This window comes from Colobus angolensis, unplaced genomic scaffold (assembly GCF_000951035.1).
Source record: "Colobus angolensis palliatus isolate OR3802 unplaced genomic scaffold, Cang.pa_1.0 Scaffold95, whole genome shotgun sequence".
NCBI classification, from domain to species: domain Eukaryota; kingdom Metazoa; phylum Chordata; class Mammalia; order Primates; family Cercopithecidae; genus Colobus; species Colobus angolensis.
In genome coordinates this window covers 9,151,067-9,177,036 of record NW_012123487.1, presented here as the reverse complement: position 1 = coordinate 9,177,036, position 25,970 = coordinate 9,151,067, and the positions used below count along the sequence as shown (strand labels likewise).

The 25,970-nt window shown below is 33.8% G+C and overlaps 1 protein-coding gene across 1 annotated transcript in view; it reads right to left on the bottom strand.

Annotated features, from left to right (window-relative positions):
• The window catches only part of ERBB4 (erb-b2 receptor tyrosine kinase 4), a 1,169,376-nt gene that overhangs the window by 270,689 nt on the left and 872,717 nt on the right, over positions 1 to 25,970 (bottom strand). The window contains exons 13-15 of the mRNA XM_011932361.1: positions 18,396 to 18,528; positions 13,448 to 13,541; positions 5,517 to 5,671 (exon numbers count right to left, since the gene is read on the bottom strand). Of these exons, the coding sequence (XP_011787751.1) occupies positions 5,517 to 5,671; positions 13,448 to 13,541; positions 18,396 to 18,528 (382 nt within the window). The remainder of the gene's footprint in view (positions 1 to 5,516; positions 5,672 to 13,447; positions 13,542 to 18,395; positions 18,529 to 25,970) is intronic.

Sequence of the window (25,970 nt, the reverse complement as noted above, 5' to 3'; positions counted from 1 at the left end):
AAACAGGTTTTTAAACTACCATAATAATGAACTCAAACAATAACAGATAAAGAAATACTCTGTAAGGAAATGAATTACCTTTGAGACCCAGGTAAGTAAAGAATACACTGAGACTAACATTTAAATGGAATTACATAAGTACACAGAATTCTAATGTACAGTCCCTAGAACTTCATTTTGAACTAACATAGAAGTATTAGTTCTTTCATCTTCCAATACACCTGAACTCTTTTTCCTTTCCTTTTCTCCCCTCAAAGACATATAGCTCCAGAATATTATCAGTATCCTTTTTATAGTTATGATTTATAGAAGTGCCTTATTTCACTGGTAATAAAGATTACATATATTTCCAAACTCTTAATTTTCAAATTTGAAAAAGAAGCTGAAGATAGGATCATCATATAATGATGTAAGAAGGTGCCTATGTATAAGGCCACTCTATCTATTATATATTTAAATAACTCTAAACATTGGTGAACTAATATAGTATACCTATAATAACAAGTCACTTATCTCTCTGCCTCATAAACATTTGTTATAACATTCCTGCTAGCTGAAAAATTGGTTCGTTTTTGTTTTTGTTTGGAGTAGCACAGACAAATTTTAACCTATAGAAATAGAATACACCTATATAAAAAGTCTTTTAAAAAGCAACTAAAAAGGAAAAATCTAGAGTACATAGAATTAAATTGGTATTATATATAATCTATAGTCAAAATCATTTCTAAAAATGGAAAATTAACTACTAAAAGAGCTTCCAATTTGTCTTATATAGTTTTCTTTTCATTATATTCCAAAGAACTTGTTTTTTTATACATTCCTGCTCTATCTTCTTGAAAATTATTTTTTTACCATATTACCATTTTGTAAAATTAAAAGTCTACTTATTAGTTCCAAGTGAGAATCTAAAAAGCTATGGCTAGTTTCCAATCCATCTTTATAATAACCCCTGAAAGATTAAAAAAAAAAAAATCCAGAACCAAAATTTAACTTGAGGGAAAAGTGTGAATATGAAAGATTCTCATTCATATAAAAAGCCCTATGTTACATGTCTACTAAGTGTTCCTAGCATTCTAGGAGCTAGAGGGAGAAAAAAAGATGAATTCGATATTTTTCCATTCTCAATGATCTCCGAATTTAATGAAGGTTAATGAAGGAGACAGATGCATAAACAGCTATGTATTGAATCATGTGATAAATGTAATAAGAAGCATGAAAAAGTGGTTCAGGGTAGTGTGGAGGGGGGACACCTAGAGCCGCCCTAGAAGGGCATGGTAACCCTCTTGGGGGAGGTAGGAAGCTGAAATTTAGTGTTGCGAGCTGGGGTTGGGGTGGCGGTGGTTTCTGCAGGAGCAAAAGCACAGACCTGAAGAAATGTATTGTATATGCAAAATAACTACAAATAATTCTTAGTAGTTGGAGAGCAAAATATGAGGCAATAGGAAGAGGGAAAAAAAGAAGTTAGAACATTAGGTGGGAGCCAGATTTTGAGAAATATTTGCTTAGTAACAATCAATAGAAAATCACTGTAGGGCTTTAAAGAAGTAGTGAAGTTGCTAGATTAGTATTTTCAATAAATCTCCTTGCCCTGTGGACACTAGTCAGCTGGCAGCCAGGCCGACTCATTTGGCACAAAGACTATTTGAGTCCATGTAAGAGATGATGGACTAAACTAGGGAAATGATAACTGTGATGGAGGCAGAAGAACAGATTCAAGAAATACCTAAAAAGATAGAGGGAATGAAAAAGAGCAGTTGATTCCCGATTCGATGAAAGTGAAAGGATCAAAGGAGTTAAAGAAGACTTACATTTCTAGCTTCGCTAATAGTGGTACCATCATTGAGAGAATCCAAGAAGACAAGTATGTTTCTTCCTGTATGTGTTAGGGGATGAGGAGTTGATAATTTCAGTTTTGGTGTATCTAGGGTTTAGTATGGCTATCCTACATCTAGATAGAAATGTTTATCAGCAGTTGGAAAGATGAGTGGCTAAGGGGGAAAGAAGGCATGAGTAGAATGATCAATCTTGAAATAGCACGTAGGAGAAAGTGGAAACCATGTAAGTGAATAGATGGCTAAAGAAGATACAAAAAGTGAGAAAAGCAGAGGCTGAAGATGGAAACCCAAGGAACCCAACAGCGTATGACCTAAGATGAGTTCTTTGTGCCAGAAGCGCGGGAAAATACAATTGAGTAAAACCAATTAACTGTAGTCTCATGGAAGTCAAATCAGAAAAGAACTTCTAACCTTTGTTAGTACATAATGACTTATAAGTTCCTTGATGTACTCATTTAACCAACATAGTTTTGATATTTTGATAAAATCTTTAAATTTTGAAATAAAAATGAAGGAAATTTTTAAAATTTTCCATTAAAAGATTATATAAAATAACCATTTCATTCGAAGTCTAAAATGCAGGTTTGGTTTGATGCAAAATCAAAGTTAAACTGACGTTAAATGAGCACATACTCAAATGATATTAGTGAGGAAACAATCATTCTTGCCCTCACCAGAATTTAATTACATTAGTTTAGTTTACAAATCTTTAAAAAATATTCTATCTTGGTAATTTCAAATCTGAACATCATTCCTAAGGTTTAAATTCTTGCTACTCATTTTAAAATATTGTGGAGAAGGGTCCGGTCTCTAACAGAGGATGTAAATTAAAGAATATACATTTACTGGACTGTGAGTTCTCAGAGGTCAAAAGCTGCATCTTGTACATTTCTGAATTTTCCTATCACTGTATGTGATGCAGAGCAGATACCCAATATAACAAAGTTGAAGAGTGAATAAACTAAGAAAAGGCTGTTAAAATAAAAATTCTCTAGTCAAAGGAAGAAGAGACAATCATGTTTCCATGGATATTAGTGAGAATCTACTTATAAGGGCTAAATAGATGACCTGTTTTAAAAGTGTCTAGAGAACTTGTTAGAGCCATTATATTTAATGTACTTTTAGAGTGGTAAAAGTGCTTTTAAAATTTGACACAGATAACTTTATTTTCAGAAAAATCATTAAACAGTATTCAAAGTAAGAACTTTACTTCTAAAAAATGTGATTTGAAAGAATATTTTCATTAACCTGGTTCTTGAATTATCCGACATCATATAGGCATATAAAAGAAAAGCTGTTTTCCAAAGTGGAACTGGCGTGGTGAGCTCACACTTACTAATAGGTTGATTATTACCTGTGTTTAGGAATAAAAATAGTCACTTGCTCTATCATCCTCATTGCCCCTGCGGTTTTCCTAGGAAAATATCTTATCTCTATATGCTCAATTTGGAAAGAAGGGACTGACTGCACAGAATACCTTATTGCTTCAGTAAAAGATCTCAAATCATAATGTTCCACCTCAACAGAGTATACATGAAGATTTAGGAATTCAGGAATCACATCCTTCGGGAATTCCTGGGACTAGAATACTCTAGAACTAGAACCACAGCATTGTTATGAAGTCAGTGAATCTGGATAATATAGAAGGTATTTTAAAAACAGGATGGCAGAAAGCTAAATGAAAACAGGGACAAAAATCCTTTAGGATTAAGTCAGTCATTAGAGAATGCATTTACCTTGGATGATGCCAGGGAGTACAATATTCAAATTCTGTCTCAACTTAATCCTGCAGCTGAAAATTGCTAAAGGCGTCTTTTTTCTGTTCACTTGGAGTTCCCAAATGCTCTGGTGAGATTTCTTCCCCATTACACCTTCAGCCTTCCTTTTGACTGAGATGGAGATTTTGTTGCTACCATAAACGAATCTCTTTTCATTGCCTCATATTTCTACTTCCTCCTACTATATATGCTTATTATTATTATATAATAATGATTTAAAAGGGCAGAGTGAAAGACACACCAGCCATGCATCCAGACTATGGCTCTGTGATCTCACTTTCATTTCCCTAATGGCCTCATTGTAATTAGATTTGCAAAAACAGCAAAAGGTCTCATTTTGAATGGCAACAGCTGTTGACATCAACATTATATTGAATAATTTACTGATTTAATTTTAGCTGCAAAACAATAAAATTCTCTTGTGGATTATTTTAGCAGGCAAGTTTTCTCTTTCTGTTGCTGACTCTTTCTTCTGCTCCAGCAGAACCAGTTGTTTTATTGTGAAATACTCTTAACTCAAGTGTGCCAAAAACTCACAAGGGGAGCAGTTTATTACCTCTAGTTTCCTTTGAAGCAAAATGTCTATGTGACTATTTCAGCACCCTAAACGTATACGTGCTTATGTGTGAATCAATGAGTTGGCAATTTACCACTTCGAAGCTGAATTTGAATTTGAATGGCAGAATATTACTTTACCTTTTGAGGATCTGCCACTTCACAGAGTGAGTTAAGCTTATTTCTTGACCTGCAGGAAATTGTAGCAACATCTGCAAATTGATGTTTTCTTGGCAGGAAATGATGTCGCTTGCTTAACTTCTTCAGTATCCCCTAACAGCTATCCCTTAATCTGGCAGAACATCTCTTTATGGAATCTCACACTTTCCTGCCAGATATAAAGCACCCAAGCTGATTCTCAACTACAAATGTGTGTGTATGTGTGTGTGTGTGTGTCTGTATGTGTGTGTTTATATGTGTATGTGCACATGCCTATGGGCATTCACAATGGAGAAAAGGCTTTATGGTCAGTAGGAGGATGGCAAATGTAACACTGTTTTCAATTACAAATTCACCTTCCCGAGGAATGGAAAGGAAAAATCCTTACTAAAATAGATTTGTTGTCTCTTAAGAAATAGTTGTCGGAATTTGTTAAATGAATGACATTATTTCTTTTACAGTTCAGTGCTTTTCTTCTTTCTGTAATGTGTCTTTGTTATTCAACTGTTATCAGTATCAAAGGTAATCTAATTATTATTCATTGCACAATGTATTCTTTTGAAAAACAGGAAAAAAATTTTACCAAGCTTCAGATTGCCCTATATCAGTCAAAGAAATTCAAGGCTAAACGATTACCTGTAACAAGGTTACTTTCTCAAAATGTACTCGTTATTTTTTAAATATATATATCACTAGGTTCCCTTTTCCCTGCCATTGTTACTTTGTTCATATTTTTTTGAAGGAGTAATTTAAGGTAGTATTTATCAAAGAGAAATATCCTCACCTTAAGCTTATTGTGACAACAAAGAAACAGAAATAGAAAATTTCTGTTAAAGAGTTGATAAACACAAACCTCAAAAGCATGATTACTGTCATATCTTTTGTGAGATCTTGAATCTCCAATGTAATCTGGAAGAATTTCTAAACTGCATCCAAAGTATACCTGACACTAGTTTCATGAAGGTGTTAATAGAATGGTTACAGGTAAAAGCTAAGCAGAAACTTTTAAGAGTGTACAAAGTTGACTCCTTAAATCATTCTCTTAGTATTTCTCTTAAAATCAGCATTTCAAATATAAGGATTAGTAGAGTTCTATGAGAATGGTTTACATTTCAGAGATGGTACCAGGGATAAAGATACATGTGGATAACACATACCAGGTGAGCCCTTGGCCAGCCAGGATGCTTACCCTTGGGTGCAGTTTGGATGGCATGGATGGCACTCCCGATCTGGATCAGCATACTTGAAAATGAAACTGTTTGCCCCCTGTAAGCCATCTGGACATTTTTCCACACAGTTTGGGCCATCTTTAAAATGAGAGCACTTTGTACAGTTGTCAGGACCCTGAAATGTGAAAAAGAAAGAAAAAAGAAGAAAGAAAAGTGGTGTCATTTCCTCTGGAATGTATTCATGTGGTTTAGTTACTGAGACTTCAGTAGGTGGAAAATCTTCCTCTAAGAGAATTGGAGAACATTTTCAGCAGTACAAATGTGGATGTAATTTTTGTAGTACAAACAGTGCAAAGAAGATCTGTCAAGTTCAGTTTTGATATCCTGTATGTGTGAAAACACTATAATAATATATTTGTTATTGAAATATTTTCCTTTTCGACATAAGCAGTTCCTGGGCCAACTGATTTCCATGTCATGACTCTAATGTGACTTAATTCGATCAGCAAAATTGTCCAATGACTTTCTCAAAAGGATGTCAGTATTTTCCTCTTGTGATTTATTTCTGGCAATATTATAGTGCAGCAATTTTTAGTAAAACACATTTTCCCTAGAGGTATTTCATCACCATCACTGGGAATATGTGAATACTCTTACTAAATAGTTAATGAGAAAAAGGATATAATAGGAATTAACTAAAACTGAATTTTATATAAGAGTAGGATGTAAACTTTCCTTTGGTTGTACAATGACTTTATTTATAACATGAATTTTAAAATTTGTTATGATAACATTATCAGGAATTAGGTAGTTCAGGTGAATAAAAATAATTCCTAGATTTTTCTTTATTTCATATCCACTGTGAAAAGACTATAAGTCATATTATGTCTATTTATAGGGATTTTGGTAAATCACGGAACAATACTGAAAGGCATATAAATGAACATTTTGATGAGCAAAATAGTCCATAATAATAAAGCAAATACATACAAAGGCTCCATGGAGAAACTTATCAAAGGATGAAGATAATATAAATATGAGTATAATAAATGCAAATAGAACAAGCTCACTCTATATTTATGTTCATAATATACATTAATTTTCTAATATGTAGAATATTAATAAGTGATATGATATGAAAATATATCTAAAAGTCATGACAATATTAAGATGTTAAAACTAAAACATACATGAATTTTATAGAATACAAACTGATTTGAATCTGGTATAGTGGGTAGTAAGCATACTAGAAAAGGGTATATCATCACAGCAAACAAAATTTAGAACACTTTGGTAATGCTATCTTTCTTAAAAGACATCCCTGATGATTTCATACATTCAGCTGCTGTGAACAAAGTTACTTGAAATGTACTTTACATCTCCTTTTTGGACACCATATTGTCTTAAAATTCCTCTCCTCTTTGACCACTCCCTTTTGGAACTTCTTCCCCTCATCCATTTCTCCCTAAAATCTGGCTGTGTCCATAGGGTTCAATAATCATTACAGTTCACATTGAAGACAACTTAAATACATAAGTATATTTATTGTATATTTAAGTAAATTTAAGTATATTTATAAATTGTATATTTAAGTATATTTATATGTAAGTATACAGAGAGACAATTCTATCACATTTGTAGTTATAAACAATGAGAATTTGGCAGTCAGGAGTTAACACTAAGTTATAAAGAACTGGATATTAGGTAGGGACTATAAAGATAATGGGAATACCTTATATCCTAAACCAGGAGTGTCCAATGTTTTGGCTTCCCTGGACCACACTGGAAGAAGAATTGTCTTGGGCCACACAGAAAATACATGAACACTAATGACAGCTGATGAGCCAAAATAAAAAAATTGCAATCATAATGCTTTAAGAAAGTTTACGAATTTGTGGTGAGCCACACTCAAAGCTGTCCTGGGCTGCATGTGGCCCATGGGCTGCAGGTTGGGCAAGTTTGTCCTACACAAATGTTAATCCAAGAACAGCCAGATAATACAAATTCACTACTTAAGGCATCAGGAAATCGAGAAATATGATATTTTAAAATTTAAAAATGGAGGCGTGCGAATGAAGAATAGAAGTGTAAAGAAGAAAAAGTAATCAGGAAGAGCTTTCAGGAAATCCTGAGACTGGTGGGGCTCAATCAAGCACTTGTCTATTTCACTATTTTGATGTGAGGCTCAGAGCTTGTAAAAAAAAAAAAAAAAAGGCCTATGATGAAACCTAATCCTGATTCTACCTGAGGAGTTTGCTAATGGTAACTTCTTATTTCTTCCCAAAAAAGAATACTTCAGATGCTTCCAATTTTAACACCTGCTTATGGGTACTTAGGCACGTAATATTGTCTATTACACAGAATCATTTACTGTGCAAGTATGCTCAGTACCATGACTTATTGTACAAGACAAGAGACATGCTGATGTCTTCTTGCAGCACACAGAATAAAACTTACAATAAGTAAATTAGGCAGAATCTGAATTAAGAATTAGAAATTATTCTTCTAAGTAATGTAAATGTATTTTTCTTATACTGTAAAGTCATGTCTGGCTGAAGTCAAGAGATATAAAGTTATGAAAGTAAATTAAGTTCATATTTAATCTTTATGTATACTGTAATAAGATAAATAACTTTTTGTTATTTGTTTTTTAAGCATCTCTTAAATATAGTAATGTGACACTTAATGACGGGGATATATTCTGAGCAATGCATCATTAGGTGGTTTCCTCATTGCGCGGATATCACATAGTGTACCTACACAAACCTATATGGTGTAGCCTACTTCATACCTAGGCCATATGGTATAGCCTTTTGCTCCTGGACTACAAACTGCACAGCATGTTACTGTACTGAATATTGTAGGTGATAGTAATACAATAATAAGCATGTATGTATCTAAACATATCTAAATGTAGAAAGAGTACAGTAAAGGCATGATATTATAATGTTATGGGAACACCATTGCATATGTGGTCCATCACTAACTGAAATGTCTTTATGAAGTGCATGACTGTATTTGATTTTATTATCATGATAGAAAACCTAATGTCCCAGGCTGACATAACTAAAAACGTCCAGGCAAATCTCAGAAAAAGAAACGTACTGATTCCCCATCTCATTTCCATAAAAAAGAGACTTAAAGAAATATACCTGTGTCTAACGTTTACTCTTCTTTCACTATATTCCCCAAAGTCTTTAAGAACCGAGGCGCAATAAGTGAACTGATCAATGTAGTAATAGAAAACGAAGGTCAAGGCAATATTCTTCCTTATCCCTAATTCTAAGCTACCTCTGGAGTGAATAATCTAGACAGACAACTAAAGGATAGGCTGAATCCTTATAGAAGCATCACTTTTTTTTTTTTTTTTTGAGTCATCATTGATGTTTTTCTCTGGTAGCTACTGTAAAAGACAAAGTTATGATTCACCAGTAACCAATTATATTCTATTCCAGTCACATGAGAAGATTGTAATTCTCCTCCCACCAGAGACAAGCTATGACTTAATTTGGACAATGAAATACAACTAGAGGTGATTATGAGACAACTAGTGCTTAAGTCTCCAGCCTTCTCTGGTGCCATGACTCACAGACCTCATGTAGAAGTGGAAGTGCCATAAATTAAAAGCATCCCCGAATGCTAGACCATAACAGGGAGGGGAGCTGCCTTAGAACATTCCCCAGATTTCCAGTGTACTTTACAAGATGGCTGGGCGTGGTGGTCACATCTTTAATCCCAGCACTTTGGGAGGCCTAGGTGGGCAGATCACTTGAGGCCAGCAGTTCAAGACCAACCTGGGCAACATGGTGAAACCCCGTCTCTAGAAAAAATACAAAAATTAGCCAGGCATGGTGGCACATGTCTGTAAACCCAGCTACTCAGGAGGCTGAGGCACGAGACTCATTTGTGACCAGGAAGCAGAGGTTGCAGTGAGCTGAGATCATGGCACTGCACTACAATTTGGGTGATAGAGTGAGACTCTGTTTCAAGAAAAAAAAAAAAAAGAAAAGAAAGAAAAGAAAACAAACAAAAACCAAACAAACAACTACATACTTTACATGAAATAAAAGAACTTAAACTTATTTATGTAAGCTACTGCAATATGGAGGTTGTTACAGCAGCACAACCTTTATTAACCTAACTTTAACAGCCTTTTTACTTCCTATTTTTTCTCTTCTTTTGCTGCCTCTCTAGCCTAAGTTCTGGTCTCCTGAAATTGTCTGATTTCCCAGGTTTGTCTTTCTTCTCATATTTCCTCCTATATCCTTCTGGATAGGACTGCATAAAAGTAATGAAAGTAAAGCAGAATGAATACAATTACAAAAAATTAAATAAAATATAGAAGACCAAGTGTGGACAGACAAGGACATAAAAACAAAGGCCTTCTTTTATTTCCAATCTATCCCTTTCAAGAATATCCTAGATTTCTTTCATTTTTAAGTAGGATTTTATTATCTCATTTTACTTATAGCTATCATGGTCCCTGAAATCATTTTATTTCTATTGCACTGAAGACATTGTTTCCTGGGGGACAAAAGTGAACTGAAATGTATGAGAAATTTGGAGTCAGAACTTCTATAGTTGAGTCACAGATTCATATCCTACTGACATGCTGACTTCTGGAGTAACTTTCTAATCATTATAGGTTAAATTTCTTTATGTTTTAAAGGGAGAAAGTGATAGCATGCTTCAGATGTAACGGTGTTTGGTAAACATAAGTATATATCAGTTTTTGTCATTGGGGAAATATTCATAGATCAAAAAATGTGATTTCAACAGAATATATCATAAGAGCAGGAAGGGGATTTCCAAATGGCTTTGATGACTTCTTCAATTTCATCAAAGTGCCAGTCTAACGGAGAAGCTTCCAGAACCTCTTGGATATCTTAAATGATACATGACTATTATCTGGCACACAAAACCATCTCTGACTCTAGTTGTGGTCATTAACATGTGGGCCCAGAAACAGACAAAAACCTAATATGAATTGTAGGGGTTGAAAGAAACCAAACCATAGTGGGAGCAATGTTTGGGCCACTGGTTGAGCTCAGCCACGCCAGTTTTTCAGACACCATTACTGAAAGACATTGTGTTCTTACCTGCTTAGCATTCAAAGGTGACTGATTCTTTAACTATCAAATAATTCAAAAAATCAACTTTTAGAGTTTTAAAAATGTATATTTTTATAAACCATCTCAAGTTTTTTGAGGAACAGTGAATAAACAAACTGCAAAAACCCACAAATTAGGAGAAATTAATGAATGAGTTATTCACTAGCATAATTTTATGCAACAGGAGGCATCATGAAGAAGAGAAAAAGCATGGAACTGAGAAGCACACTGAGACTGGGTGGTAAAATTGTGATTCCAAAGGTCTCAATACTACAGAACAATTCATGTAACTATATTGAGCAATTCATTTAACATCACTGAGATTATTTCCTCATTGGAAAAATGGGAGTCATACCTACAAGACAATAAAATAAAATGTAGGTGCAAATACCTAGCACAGAACTAGCTCACAAAAGGCCCTCAGCAATGTGTGTTAAATCATGAATATAAATATGATCGAAGATGATCAGATTAATTCTGACCTGAGTCAGAGGTAAAGTGGTCATTGAACTTTTTTCACACCTGAAAATTAACATAGGCATACTGAAGGAACGGTTACTGAATTCTTTCTTTAGTGAAGGTTAGACTTTGCTACAGATGTTAAGCAAACATCATTTTCATGCAGGGGATTTTTTTCATGAAATTAGAAAAAAATATGGTATCTCATTATGCTACATCTAAGCAGATTAGTTTTTTGTCTATAGGATTATGTGAACTAAAAGTATTAGTTCATAAATAGATTTGATTTTTCTGAAAACTAACAATGCAAGAAAGGCCAAAATATAATTACTTGAATGTATTTTCATTATACAGTATACAATAGATGAATAAAAGACAATGTGAAAAAATTAAAATATGCAAATGATACAATTTAATTTTTGAGAAATAATTTTGAATATTAATGTTTGAATTTGCTAATATGTAAAAATCTATCAATATGTAAGTTCATGAAACCTGGCACAAAGTAGGTACTAAATCATATTTGCTGAATAAATGAATAAGATGTTTCTTAAAGCCTTGTTCAAACTAAAAAGATTAAGAGAAAGAAGTAGGAAATTACATGTGTGAAGAAAAAAAAACTAATCTAGAAAATCATAATAAGAAATTTATGGGAAATATCAGTGCAGTGGTACCTGTAGTGATTCACACACCACTACTGAAAGACATTGTGTTCTTATCTGCTTAACATTGAAAGATTACTGATTCTTTAACTATCAAGGCAAGTTTTGACAGTTGCTGATAATTTTTTGAAGTGTTTCTGTAAATCTATGTCTAATATATATTATGATTGGATCTAGAGGCCTATGATGATTCCCAGCCTATTCAGATGAGATGGCCAAATCCTTGATTATTTTAATTATACATTTTTAAAAATTTCTGTCTCTCGGAAAGATTTTTTTTATTCCATGATTAATAGTTAAGAAGTTACCTAAATATGTTCGTTTTAAAGACTCATATGGATATCTCAACCTGCCTTAACAGGCCATTACAGAAGTTCACTTCCCTGTGTTTCATGACATTCTTTACGGAATTCATATTTCTCACACTGTCGATTAATTGTATTTTTCATGACTGTCCATAATGGAGAAAGAAAATAGCTGCACATGCCCTTTGCATACTTACTTGGAGATCATTACATATCAAATTGCCTTTTACACTTTGGTTCTTCATGCCAAACAACACCATTTCTTTTTCTCAGAGGTCTAATTTTCCAAGCTAATCATCCTTGCGGTAGTCCTCTGAACTGGCCAACTTTTCCACATCCTCCTTTAGATGAAGTTCCAGAACAGCTCACTGGGGCCTAATGGAAGTTTGGAGGGCTCAATGATATATATTTTTTTCTAAGCTAATTAAGTGCTGAATAAGCACTCTGGTATAAAATTTAATACTATTTAAATTTCCAATGAAATCGTACAGAGCAATGTGAAGCTCTTGTCTACACCCAAATGTTGGTCTCTAATTATCCACTGAGAGATGATTCAATAACACAGATAAACTGGAAATTTGTCTAAAGAAGGATGAAAATGACAATTAGGAATGAAAAATTTATACTGATCTCATTATTAAGAAAAACTCGAATGATGGAAACCAAAGAGAGGTCTAAAATATAATTATAATTATTTTCTCTCTGAGGCTAACTTCAAACTATGTGAATGAGACCTCATCCATGAGAACTTTCCTAATCCTATAACCCCTCCTTGGATTCTCATAGCTCAATTCTTCCCTCTGCCATAGTATTTATTGCACTGCTTTAGATTTTAGTTTATGAGTACTTGTCACCTTCTTTCTACTGTCTTTCACACTGCCACAATAGTTAAAGGATTAAATGCATATAAAAATGTGTGATAGCTTTCCTCAAATACGACATGAACTTTTACATTTGTGTATGTTTACATGTTTCTTCTTTCCAGATTCTTCTTCAAAGCATAGCTCAAACATCACTTCTTTATAGCCTATCTTGATGTCTTTATTTCCATCCCAAAGACAGAATTAGTTTTTCCTTCATCTGTGTTTCTAAAACAATTTATAAATATTTTTATTTTGTTAGTGATTATGCTTCAATCTAACTATTCTTTTCTATACTGTGCAATAGTCCAGGACCACTCCATATCTTATAATTCAATTTAACTCTTTTATCTGGAGAATAAATATGTATGACATTGACTTTTAACTATTTTATCTCTACTACTAAACTTTAAGCCTCTTGTAGGCAGATAAACATGTTTCCCCATGGCATCCTATAAGTAGCTATTGAATGGATGAATAAATGATAAAATAATAACAAACATTCATACATGACACTAAATAAACCAACACACCACAGATGTCTTCAGGCTTACCGGTCCATGACATGTAAGGAGACCATCTTCCATCTTCTCACACTGAGGGTCACACTCCACACAGATGGAGCCGTTCTCAAACTCCCGAAATTCACTGTGAAAACATCAGCCACATGAGGAGGTATAAGCAAACAAGCTGTCAACCTAACAAATGAAGTAACATCTGCGAAAAGTCCTATTGGCAGAGTAAATTCTACGGTTTGTTTCTCTATGTGCCAGGAGCATCAGAAACATTAAGTTTTCCATTAGGAGAAAAGATAAACTGCAGCCAGATGGCTCTCCCTGCCCTCCAATGAGTTCAACGTTAGACTCATACTGGAAACCTCTCTCCTGCAAGACGTATTCCAGCAGTCTCAAAAAAAAAAAAAAAAAAAAAAAAGCTACAAAGTATGACTCTTCTATGTTCTGATGATGCAGTAAAACCATTTTTACATTTTTAAATAAGGCTGTGCCTACTTTGCCTTTATATACAATTTTACTCTCAGAGAAGCTTTAATTTCTAAACTCTGAAAGAACTATTGTATTTTTCTTGTTGCTAAGTTATGTGAATGTTCCCAATCCTTGTCCTTCAAATCCCAAGACTCTTCAATTGATTTTTGGTGAAACTTCAAAAACTACTTTGATTCTTCTTCTCCTTTTAAAATATCTGCCTTGGAGAATTAGAGAAAATATCTTTTTATGGTAGATTTCATTTTTTTGTATTATTGATCTAATATCACGACATATTTTTGCAGTCTAGATTCTCTTTGAAGTAATTCTATACAGTACACAATAAAAGAAATAGTTTAGTGGTAACATCCTTAAACTTTCTAATTGAAATCTCCTGGGATGGTGGTCATCCCTTCCTATATCCTGACATTGTTGTGGCTATTTGTATATTACATGTGATCAACTTATCAATTTTACAATCAATGTCTACTGCAAAATTTTTATATCAATAGTTAGATACTAGTCATCTATAATATGTTTAAACCACTCCATTCCACTAAAATACAGGAGGATAAGATACTAGGTACAGACAATTTAAAATGCCATTTACAAATCATTAATAAAATTTGATTCTGTTTAGCTACTTTATTATTTTGTGCTTTTGTGTCCTGTGTTACCACTCCACACCAACAGCATTACAGGTGTGGCGATTTTTGATTCATTAGGTGATACATTAAAAAATATTTTTACCTAAAGAGAAGCATTCACTTTTTTCTCATTTGAATGTTGTAAAGCCTTAATAAATGACAGAAGCACAACAATGAGCTATGTTTTCTGTTGGTTAAATTAAGACTACATCTATTCCAAGGCAAAATAATTAAGTTTGATTTTCCAAATAAATAGCATAAATAGGTGCCTTAATTATGTATGGAAATGCACATATATTTAGTTACATGGTTTATGCATTTTATAAAGTGAGATAGTAGTTTGTTATGGATCAAACCTTTTATAAATTTTCTTAATTTTAAAATCACAGTTACATAAAGACAGGTGATCTTTTGCATGCTTCACTGACATAAACCATACAAAGTACTCAACAAAGGAAACCTTCAGAATATAAAAGTCAAAATGAGTTGGTATGGGAGGGTAGTAAAATTGTCAAGTTAATCAAGAGCATTGTTTGCATAACAAAATTATGACAATTATAGCACAACTTGAGATTATCCACTGGTTTGGATAATAGTTTCTTGGGTGATTAAAAGTTTATGGTACTAAATGAAGGTTGTAGTGTTCATATTAGTAGAACGAAGGTCACATTTTTCTTACTCTTCTTCTCCAAAATCCACTTCCCCACATGCAGAGTTGAGGAATAAAATGTATGTCATAAAACAATCATGGAGACAGCCTATTGCGCTTTTCTTCCATAGACTTCCATTTGACAGGCTTCTGATTTTCCTGCTCTCAGAAAAGATCCTCCTGGCAGTCTCTATAACTTGTTCTGCCCTTTATTGTGACTTTCTCCATAATTTCTCTTTTTCTTTCCTGTCCTCCAGTGATTCTATTATGACTTTGCCAGAGTTACTCTTTCACTTGAATCAGATTTAACAATTTATAGTCTATTAAGTATGAGCTTTGCATACGGAGCTTTGTTTCACTTGGTTTTGCTATGATACATTTCTCACAGTTTTGTTGTATGTGTTACTTTAGCAAGTCCTGTGATCAAGAGTGAATACTCTGGGATCTAGTTTTTCCAGATTTAAAGCCCAGGACCAACGCTAATATTTCTGGGCCTTAAATACTTGAACTTCCTTAAGTCTCATTTTAAAAAATATCCTCTGTAAAAGGAAAAAAAAAAAAGATTTCATTGAGAAGCTGCAATTGATGTTTCTGTGTTGTTCTTAAACTTTCACAAGAGTTTAAGCAAGTTGGGATAAAACTTGTTCTTCCTCAAAGGCTATCATAACCATCAGCCAATGTTGAAAGAGACTAGCCCATACCACAAGATGGAAGGTAGGCAATCCATCATTGGGCAGGCAGGAATTGCACCAGTCTTTTACATGATACATACGTTGATCATCTTTCAAACTAGCCCTATGTTTATGGTTTCCTGGGTTGCCACAATTACTGCAAAATACATTAAAAACTAAGTTAATTTAACAGATTTGATTTTATGATATAAATATGAAATATGCTAAATATAAAAAAACAGTGTGGTAATCAGTGTTTCTTCAGGAAACCTGTATTTTTCTTTTGGTTAGCTTTCATTGTTTTGCAGAAATGAGACAGAAACTGGTGTTTACATCCACATGTTTATAAATTTGATATTTCTGAAAAGCTAAAAACTGTAATATTAAAGAAAAACAATTGTATTCTGGGAAAAAACAAACAAACAAAAAAACAAGATAAAAAATCAGATACCTTAAGTTCTAGCATTGGCTTGAGTCCTATGTAGTGTTGTGACTTTAGCTCATACTTAATTATACCAGTTCCCTCTATTTATAAGATGCTGCTACTACACAAAATGATTTCTATAATTAATTTCCTCTTTAGAATTACACATATGTATTCAACAAACTTTTAATGTAATATTCACTTAATGAAATTGGTCTATTGTGTTTCATTTTAATTTATTAGTCTATTGTGTTTTGTTTCATTTATCAATTGCTGAATGCAAAAGCAAGCATATTTTGATCTGAGGTATTTTATGTTCATTAAATTGGGAACAAGCATAAATATGATTCAATGAGACAAGCAGCAAATAATTTCCTATTCATTTACAAATTGCAAGCCAAATTACCTCACAAAATTAAATGCTAAAATTTTCCTGAAAAATGATTAAATTCTTATTTAAATTTTTTTATTCTTATGCTTCTAATATTAATCTTTTCCCCTTATATTTTATGGAGGGAATTGGTTTTGGATATCTTGCAAGGAAGAGACATGTCAATATCATTAAAATCTATATATTTTTATTTTTCTCATGTAAAATGCAAAATTGCAATGTTATTTATTGACTATCGGTGGGATAATTCACAAGGCACAAGAAGAAATGAAAGAACTTCAAAACTGCACTTTCCAAAGCTATTGAAAATACTTTCAGGCTGGGTGCCGTGGCTCATATCTGTAATTCCAGCACTTTGGGAAGCCAAGGCAGGCCGATCAACTGAGGTCAGGAGTTCGAGACTAGCCTGGCCTACATGGAGAAACCCTGTCTCTACTAAAAATACAAAATTAGCCTGGCATGGTGGCGGGCACCTGTAACCCCAGCTACTTGGGAGGCTAAGGCCAGAGAATTGCTTGAACCTGTGAGGTGGAGGCTGTGGTGAGCCGAGATCAGGCCATTGCACTCCAGCCTGGGCAACAGGAGCAAAACTGAGACTCAAAAAATAAAAATAAATAAAAATTTAAAAAATAAAATACTTTCAGTGAGCAACATAGGAAAATTTGACTTAGGAGCAGCACTAAAAATGCATTATCACACTAATGAAGAACAAGAATAATGCATCAAACAGTATGTTATGATAAAGTGATTTTATGAATATACGAAATATTATGCAACCAGGTACTTACTAAGTTCTCCTACTGGTAATATTATTATTGAAGTACCAGAGAAAATTAAAAATACTTGATTTAAAATACTGCTTAGATTATCTAAAACCTGGCAGAATACTTTCTAAACCACTTCAAGTAGAAACTACAATGTAGCTTTTCTACTGGGCTGATCACTTGTCAGAGACATAGAGACAAGCCATTCCTATATACAGATAGACATAAAAGTGAGTAGAAAGAAAAAAAAAAAAAGAAAAGAAAGAATACATGCACTCCAGATGAAATTTATAGGGAAGTATGAGAGGAAAATAAAAATATTATTGGGATATATGGAGAGGAAGATTACTTATAACAATCCCCTTCATAAAGAAAATGGAATGTATTTCTCAATTTTGCTTAAGTATAAATTGCTATAATTTATTAAGAATTGTCCAAGTATGTTTTTAAAAATGCATATAATAGTAAACTATGTATTTGAACTTGTAATTTCAAATAAAACTATTTCTCCTTAAAAGAATTCATCTATGTGTTGTCTCCTTGATGCAACAAGAACTCTCCTTAAAAATCCGGGCCTGCATTTTACCATTTTCTTAAAATTTAAAAATCAGAGCTAGGCCAGGCGTGGTGGCTCACGCCTGTAATCCCAGCACTTTGGGAGGCCAAGGAGGGCGGATCACTAGGTCAGCATATCTAGACCATCTTGGCCAACACAGTGAAATCCCGTCTCTACTAAAAAATACAAAAAAATTAGCCGGGCGCCTGTAGTCCCAGCTACTCGTGAGGCTGAGGCAGGAGAATGGCGTGAACCCGGGAGGCGGAGCTTGCAGTGAGCCGAGATCGTGCCACTGGACTTCAGCCTTGGCGACAGAGCGAGACTCCGTCTCAACAAACAAACAAACAAACAAAAAAATCAGAGCTAATCAGTCCTTCAAAGCTCGTGAGGTGAAGGCAACCCTAGAAGAAGCCTTACCCATCATAGAGGTTACAAGACTCTATGCAGATCCTTCCTCTACTGAAGCGGCGACACGACAGACATTGGTCTGGCCCAGGTCCCCAACAGCCATCACTGGAACACAGATGGTTGCACACCATTCCTTCAGCAGCTGTGAAACACCAAAATCAAAGGGAAATAAAACAGAGGATTGTGTCAAAACTTAAAATCTTCCTAGGTAATGCTATTTCTAAAGGAGTTCGCTTAAAAGAGATCTATGGCAAATGACTTTGGTGGCCTATCCCATCATCATGTCCTATCCTACCTGCAACTTCTCCTATATTGCAGAGTCCTAGTAGCTGTGTTTGTACGGCAATCTTGCATTTTTCATAAGGTTAATCAAAAGTGAATTGCCTATATAAAAACTACTGGGAGGACAGGCGATATAAATTATCCGTCCAAGCTAAAGAATAAACCACACTTCTCTCAAGCCAATGTTTTGCTCCACTAATACATAAAATATTTTGCCTTCTCAGTTTCAGGGATTCATGAAGAAATAGAAAAACATAATATTGTCCTGAAACAACAACAAAAAAGGATTAAAAGAGGAAGAGAAAGAAAAAGAATAATTTATAGAGGGGAAGAAGGGGAGAAAGGAATAGAAATAAAATACAAGTTTTCTTTTTTTTTTTGAGACAGAGTCTTGCTTTGTCACCCAGACTGAAGTGCAGTGGCATGATCTTGGCTCACTACAAACTCCACCTCCTGAGTTTAAGCAATTATCCTGCCTCAGCCTCCTGAGCAGCTGGGATGACAGGCGCACACCACCACACCCAGATAATTTTTGTATTTTTAGTAGAAACAGGGTTTCACCATGTTGGCCAGGCTGGTCTTAAACTCCTGACCTCAAGTAATCCACTCACCTCAGTCTCCCAAAGTACTGGGATGACAGTCGTGAGCCACTGCGCCAGCCAAACTGTAAGTTTTCTACAGGACCCTGCTATATTCTGGCTAGGCCTACCTTGCTATTAGTCAAGTCATCACATGTAAGGAAGAAGTTTTGAAAGAATATTCAGCAAATTACAATGATTATTTATGCAGAAGTGCAGAGATTAAAGTAGTAACAACAGTTTTTAGTGTTATCTCTATGTTATCTCTGTTTTTCTTGTTGTTGATGGCAGAAGGGCCAAATAATTTTTAAATTTCCACTTAAGGCTAACCATCTTTGTTTCCCTTTATACTGAATATCTTTTATTCAGGATATTATTATTTATACTGCATAACATTATTTTAGTGAAGGGAGATTTGATATTGATAAGAAGAGCCATAAATACTTCAAATGTTATTCTGTGTTTCTGAAAGTGATTTGAGGTATTTGAAACACAACTGTATGTGGTTTTCATGAAATATTAAGAATTCTAAAGAAGATTAAAACATCAAAATCAACTTTATCTTTCCATTAGTTACCAACTTTACTTATTATGAGATGTAAAATTTTATGGCAAGAACATTTGTGAGGTGGGTTGGGACGGCACTAAATATGGTAGTGTAATACAAGCAGGGAACTACATCTGTGAAATCTGTGAAAGTTAACTTCTCTAACATATGCTTGAGAGAGCAAATCGCCCGCACCTGCGATCCTGACTAGTTCTGAAACAGTGAAACAAATATTCCAATTCATATTTTCTTTGTCCTATATCCTGGGGTTATAAAAAGGCCCCTGTGGTAAACTGTGTAAAAATATTTTAAAGGCAGACTTAGATCTATCAACAAATCTTGCTACTTCTTGAATAATTTCTTCTGGTATAGTTTAAGAGAGGACTGTGTGTGTATGTGTGCCTGTGTGCAGCAGTTTTACTGAGGTACACATGGCATACAATATACTGCTCATATATAAAGTATACCATTTGATAAATGTTGACATCATGAACCATATCTACAATCAAGATAATTAATGTATTCATTATCTCCAAAAGTTTCCTTATGACCTTATGTAATTCTTGCCTCCTGCACCATCCTCCCTAGACAACCATTGATCTGCTTTCTGTTACTCACTGTACATTAGTTTGCATTTTCTATAATTTTTTATAAATAAAATTATATAGTACATTTTGTTTTTATATGGTTTCTTTCATTTGCATAATTATTTTGAGTTTCATCTATATTACTGCATGTATCAGCAGTTTATTCACTTTTATTACTGAGTATATTCTGTCATATGGATATATGAAATTTATAATCCATTCACCTGACAGACATTTAGAGTGTTTTCCATTTTGGATGTTAAAAATAGTAGTAGTTGATTACTATGAATATATGTGTAAAAGTCTTTGTGTGGACATATACTTTCTTGCCCTTTAGATAAATTCCCAGGAGTGGAATGGCTGGACAACACGTTAGGTATAGGGTCAACTTTTCAAGAAACTGTCAAATTGTTTTTCAAAGTAGTTGTACCATTTTATATTCCTACCATCAATGAACACAACTCAAAATTTAGTCTGAGTTGTGTTCCCCACATCTTCACCAATGTTTGATGTGGTCAGTTTGTTCAATTTTAAACTATCTAATTTGAATGTAGTAGCTCTTGATTGTGGTTTTGATTCACATTTTCTTAATGATTAAAGATGTGGAATATCTTTTAATGTGCTTATTTTTATATATCTGATTTTTTCAAGTGTCACCAAATCTTTTGCCCCTTTTATATTGTATTGATTGTTTCTTATTAATGAGTAATTGAGAATTTTTTATATATTTGGCAAGTATTTTCTCCCAATTTTAGCCATGTCTTTCCATTCTTTTAATACTGTCTTTTGAAAAGTAGAAGTTTTTCATTTGGATGATTTATCAACTTTTTTTTTGAATCATACTTTTCACATCGTATCTAAAAAGTTTTAGGTATGTCCAACCCAGGGTCACAAAGGTTTCCTCTGGTATTTTCTTTCAGAAGTTTTATAGGTTTCACGATTATCCACATGATTCATTTAGAGTTAATTTGCACATATGGTACTGTATTAGTCATGGTTCTCCAGAAAACCAGAACCATTAAGAGATTTTATACACATCACACACACACACACACACACACACACACACAACTGGCTCACACAAATATGAAAACTGAGAAGTTTCACCATCTTCCACCTGAAAGCTGGAGACCTATGGAAGCGAGTGGTGCAGTCCCCATCTGAGTCTAAAGGCCTGAGATCTGAGAGAACTGATGATATAAATTCTGGTCCAAGTCCAAAGGCCTAAGAACCAGAAGCATCAATGATGTAAGATGTAAGTTCCATTCCAAGAGCAGGAGAAAGATCAATGTTCTAGCCAAGCAGAGAGAGTGAATTCTCCCTTCTTTCCACTTTTTATTTTATTTAAACCCTCAGTGTACTAGATGATGCCCACCCACACTGGTGACGGCAATCTGTTTCATTTAGCATACCAATTAAAATGCTAACATCATTTAGAAACATCCTCACAGACATGTCCAGAAATGATATTTAATAAAATAGCTGGTCATCCCATGCCCCAGTTAGGTTGACATATAAAATGAACAATCACAGGTACTATGTAAGGATACTCTCAGTTTTTGTATATGGATATTCAATATTTCCAGTATCATTTGTTGAAAAGATATCCTTTCTCTATGAAATTTGCATATTTGTAAGAAATAAGTTGTTCATACATTTCTGGTTCTCTACTCTCTTTCATTTACTTCTCTCTTAGTATTTTTCCATAATTTTACTTTTAATGTATTTGTGCTTTTATATTTGAAGTCCAAGTCTTGTAAGCAGCAATCATTGAGCCTTGTTTTTCTTCATTTCAATCTGATAATCTCTGTCCTTTAATTAGGGTGTTTAAACCATTTACATTTAATGTAATAATTGAAATAATCAAGTTGAAATAATTTATCTTAGTTTTTTTTTTTTTTTCCTGTTGGTCCATTCTGTTCTCTTCCTCTTTTTCTTCTTTTCTCCTATGATTTGGATAAATTGATTATTAAAATGATTTTATTTCTATTTATGTTTTTCTGCAAATGTGGCTTATGAGCTGTATAACTTTTTATTTGTTATTTTATCTTTTGGGTTTATATTTTAAATTAAATATTTTATTCTGAAATAATTGCACATTAATGTGTAGTTGTAAGTAGTGATACAGAGAGATATCGTGTTTTGGACACCCAGTTTTATCTCACAAGATCTTAAAAAGTTCATAGTACAGTAACACAAATGGACATTGGCATTGATATAGGCAAAATACAGATTTCCTCATAGCAAGAATCCTTAATTTTGTACTTGGATCTTCACACTGACTTGTCTCCCACCTTCCCTTTAAACTTACCCATTAGAGCTCCCTTACTGCAACCTCTAATCTCTTCTCCATTACTATAATTTGGTAATTTTAAAATGTATATAAATGGAATTGTACAGTATGTAATTTTTCATAATTGGTACTTTTTTCAATTAGAATAAATATGCAGAGATTCATCCAGGTTGTTGTGTTTATTGTTTGTTTCTTTTTATTGATCATAGTATTTCATAGTATGGGTTACTACAATTTGTTTAACTATTTACCCATGAAAGGATATTTGGGTTGTTTCCAGTTTGGAGCTACTACAATTAGGGCTAGTATAAACATTTGTGTATATGATTTTGTATAAATATAATTTTCATTTTTCTGTAATAAATTCTCAGGAGTTAATTGCTGGGTTATACGGTATTAACATTTTAGTTAGGGTTTTGTTTTTTAAGATAGTAGCAAACTATTTTCTAGAGTGATTGTACCATTTTTACACTCTCACCAACAATGTATGGATTATTACATTTCTCTGCATCTTCTCCCACATTTGATTTTATTACTCTTTTTATTTTAGCCATTCTGATAGGTGTAGTAATATCTCATTGTGTTTTAAATTTAGATTTCCATAAAATGGCTAATAACGTTGAACATTTTTAATATGCTTATTTTTCATTTATACACTCTTCAGAGAAATGTTTCTTCATATCTTTGACCACTGTAATTAGATTTTATTTATTTATTTGCAACTTAGTGCTACTTTTTGTTCTTTATATATTCCATCTATCTATGAAACCATTCCTATAAACTTTATAATACTAATAAGGGAAGATGGGAGGGGGAGAAATGAAAATAAACCAAGTGGGTGGGCATGGTGGCTCATATCTATAATCCCAGCACTTTGCAAGGCTGAAGCTGGTGGATCACCTGAGGTCAGGAGTTTAAGACCAGCCTGGCCAACATAGTGAAACCCCATCCCTACGAAAAATACAAAATTAGCTGGGCATGGTGGTGCATGCCTCTAATCCCAGCTACTCAGGAGGCTGAGGAGGGAGAATCGCTTGAAACCAGGAGACACAGGTTTCAGTGAGCCAAGATTGTGCCATTGCACTCCAGCCTGGGCAACAAGAGTGAAACTCCATCTCAAAATAAAAAAGAAAAAAGAAAAGAAAAGAAGCCACACTTGCACCACACTCATCATTAGTAATTAATGTAGCTTTGTTTGACCTGCTTCCTCATAGTTGCTTGCTTTTGTCTCAGAGTCATGTAGACCCTGTTACAAGATTGTAGTTCTCCTGTAACAACTATCTGATTTGAATATCTCCTCTCCTAATCTGTAGCTTATACTTTCATTCTTATCTTAGGACATTTTACAGAGCAAATGTTTTTAATTTTGATGAAGTTGAATTTATCATTTCAACTTTTTGTAGATTGTTCTTTGCATGCCAACTCTAAATTCTTTTCACCTAACTCTAAATCCCTAATGATTTCTCCTATTTTTTTACCTTAAAGTTTTATAGCTTTACATTTTACATTTAATCCCATGACCTGTTTTTAAAGTTATTGTTTTTTATAAGGTGTGAGATGTAGCTTAGTGTTCATTGTTTACTCTATAGATGTCCATTTGCTCTGGCACTATTTGCTTTAAAGGCTACCTTTCCTCTATTTAATTGCTTTCGCGCCTTTGTAAAAAACACATTGGGTACATTTGTGTGAGTTATTTCTGAGTTTGTTTTATTGATCTGTGTATCTATCCCTTTACAATAACACACAGCCTTAATTATGGCAGCTATGTAATAAATCTTGAAACTATGTGAACTGAATATTCCCATTTCGTTTGTTTCTTTTCCAAAATAGTTTTAGTTAGGCTAACTTGTTTGCCTTACCATATAAATTATATAAACATTTTGACTCTATCTCAACAAACCTTTTTGAGATTTTGATAAGCATTGCACTAAAGCTGTATATAAATTTAGGGATAATTGACATCTTTATGATTTTGAGCTATTCAGTACAGGAACACAGTATGCCTTTGCATCTATTTACATATGCTTTGATTTCTTTCATCAGTATTTTGTAGTTTTCAGCATACAAGTCCTGTACATGTTTTGTTAAATTCACACCAAAGTATTTCATCTTTTAGTAACTATAAATAGTATTATAGTTTTAATTTCTATGGCCCCATGTTAATTACATGTATTCAGATACAATTAAACTTTGTAAGTTTTATGTTTTTTCCTATAATCATGCTGAATTTGCTTATTTATTTTAGGAGGCTTTTGTAGATTTTTTGAAATTTTTTATGTTCATAATCATGCCATCTATGAAGAGAGAGATTTTTTTTCCTTTTCAATCTGTAAGTTTTATTTTTCATTTCTTGCCTTATTTGCTAGGTAGAACTTCCAATACTATGTTAAATAAGTAGTAAGAGAGGACATTCACCTTTTTTTCTTGTTCCCAGTCTAGGGGGAAAGTATTCAGCTTTTCACCATTAAGCACAATGTTAGCTGTAGGATTTTTGTAGATGGTCTTCATGAAGGGGAGAAACTTACTCTGAATTTCTGTTTTTTTACAGAGATTTTTAAACAGAAACAAATGTTAAAAATTTCAATGCTTTTTCTGTATCCATTGACATTATCATGAATTTTTTCTTCCTTGAACTGTTAATATATTATATTTTTGCTTATGAAATATTGTGCCAATCTTATATCCCTTGAATAAACCCATTTGGTTATTTGTATAATTCCAAATTGTTGTATAATTCTTTGTATATATTGCTGAATGCTATTTGCTACTACTTTGCTAAGGCGTTTTGCCTCTAGATTCTTTAGAAATACATTGGCCTTTAGTTTTATTTCTTTTTGGAGGGGGTATTCTTTCTTCATTTATGAATACTGATACTCAAAACCATTATGAAAAATAGGAACGATCATGGATTTTATAGGTAGGCAGAGTCACAGAGAGTGTAAGTTGCCCAAGGCCACAAGTGTCGGGTTAAAATCCAATACAGGGCTGGGTGCGGTGGCTCACACCTGTAATCCCAGCACTTTGGGAGACCGAGGCGGGCAGATCACGAGGTCAGGAGATTGAGACCATCCTGGCAACACGGTGAAACCCTGTCTCTACCAAAAAAAAAAAACCAAAAAAACAAAAATAAAACAGAAAATTAGCCAGTTATGGTGGCGGGCACCTGTAGTCCCAGCTACTTGGGAGGCTGATACAGGAGAAAGGCTGAACCCAGGAGGCGGAGCTTGCAGTGAGTCGAGATCACACCACTGCACTCCAGTCTGGGCAACAGAAAGAGACTCCATCTCAAAAAAAAAA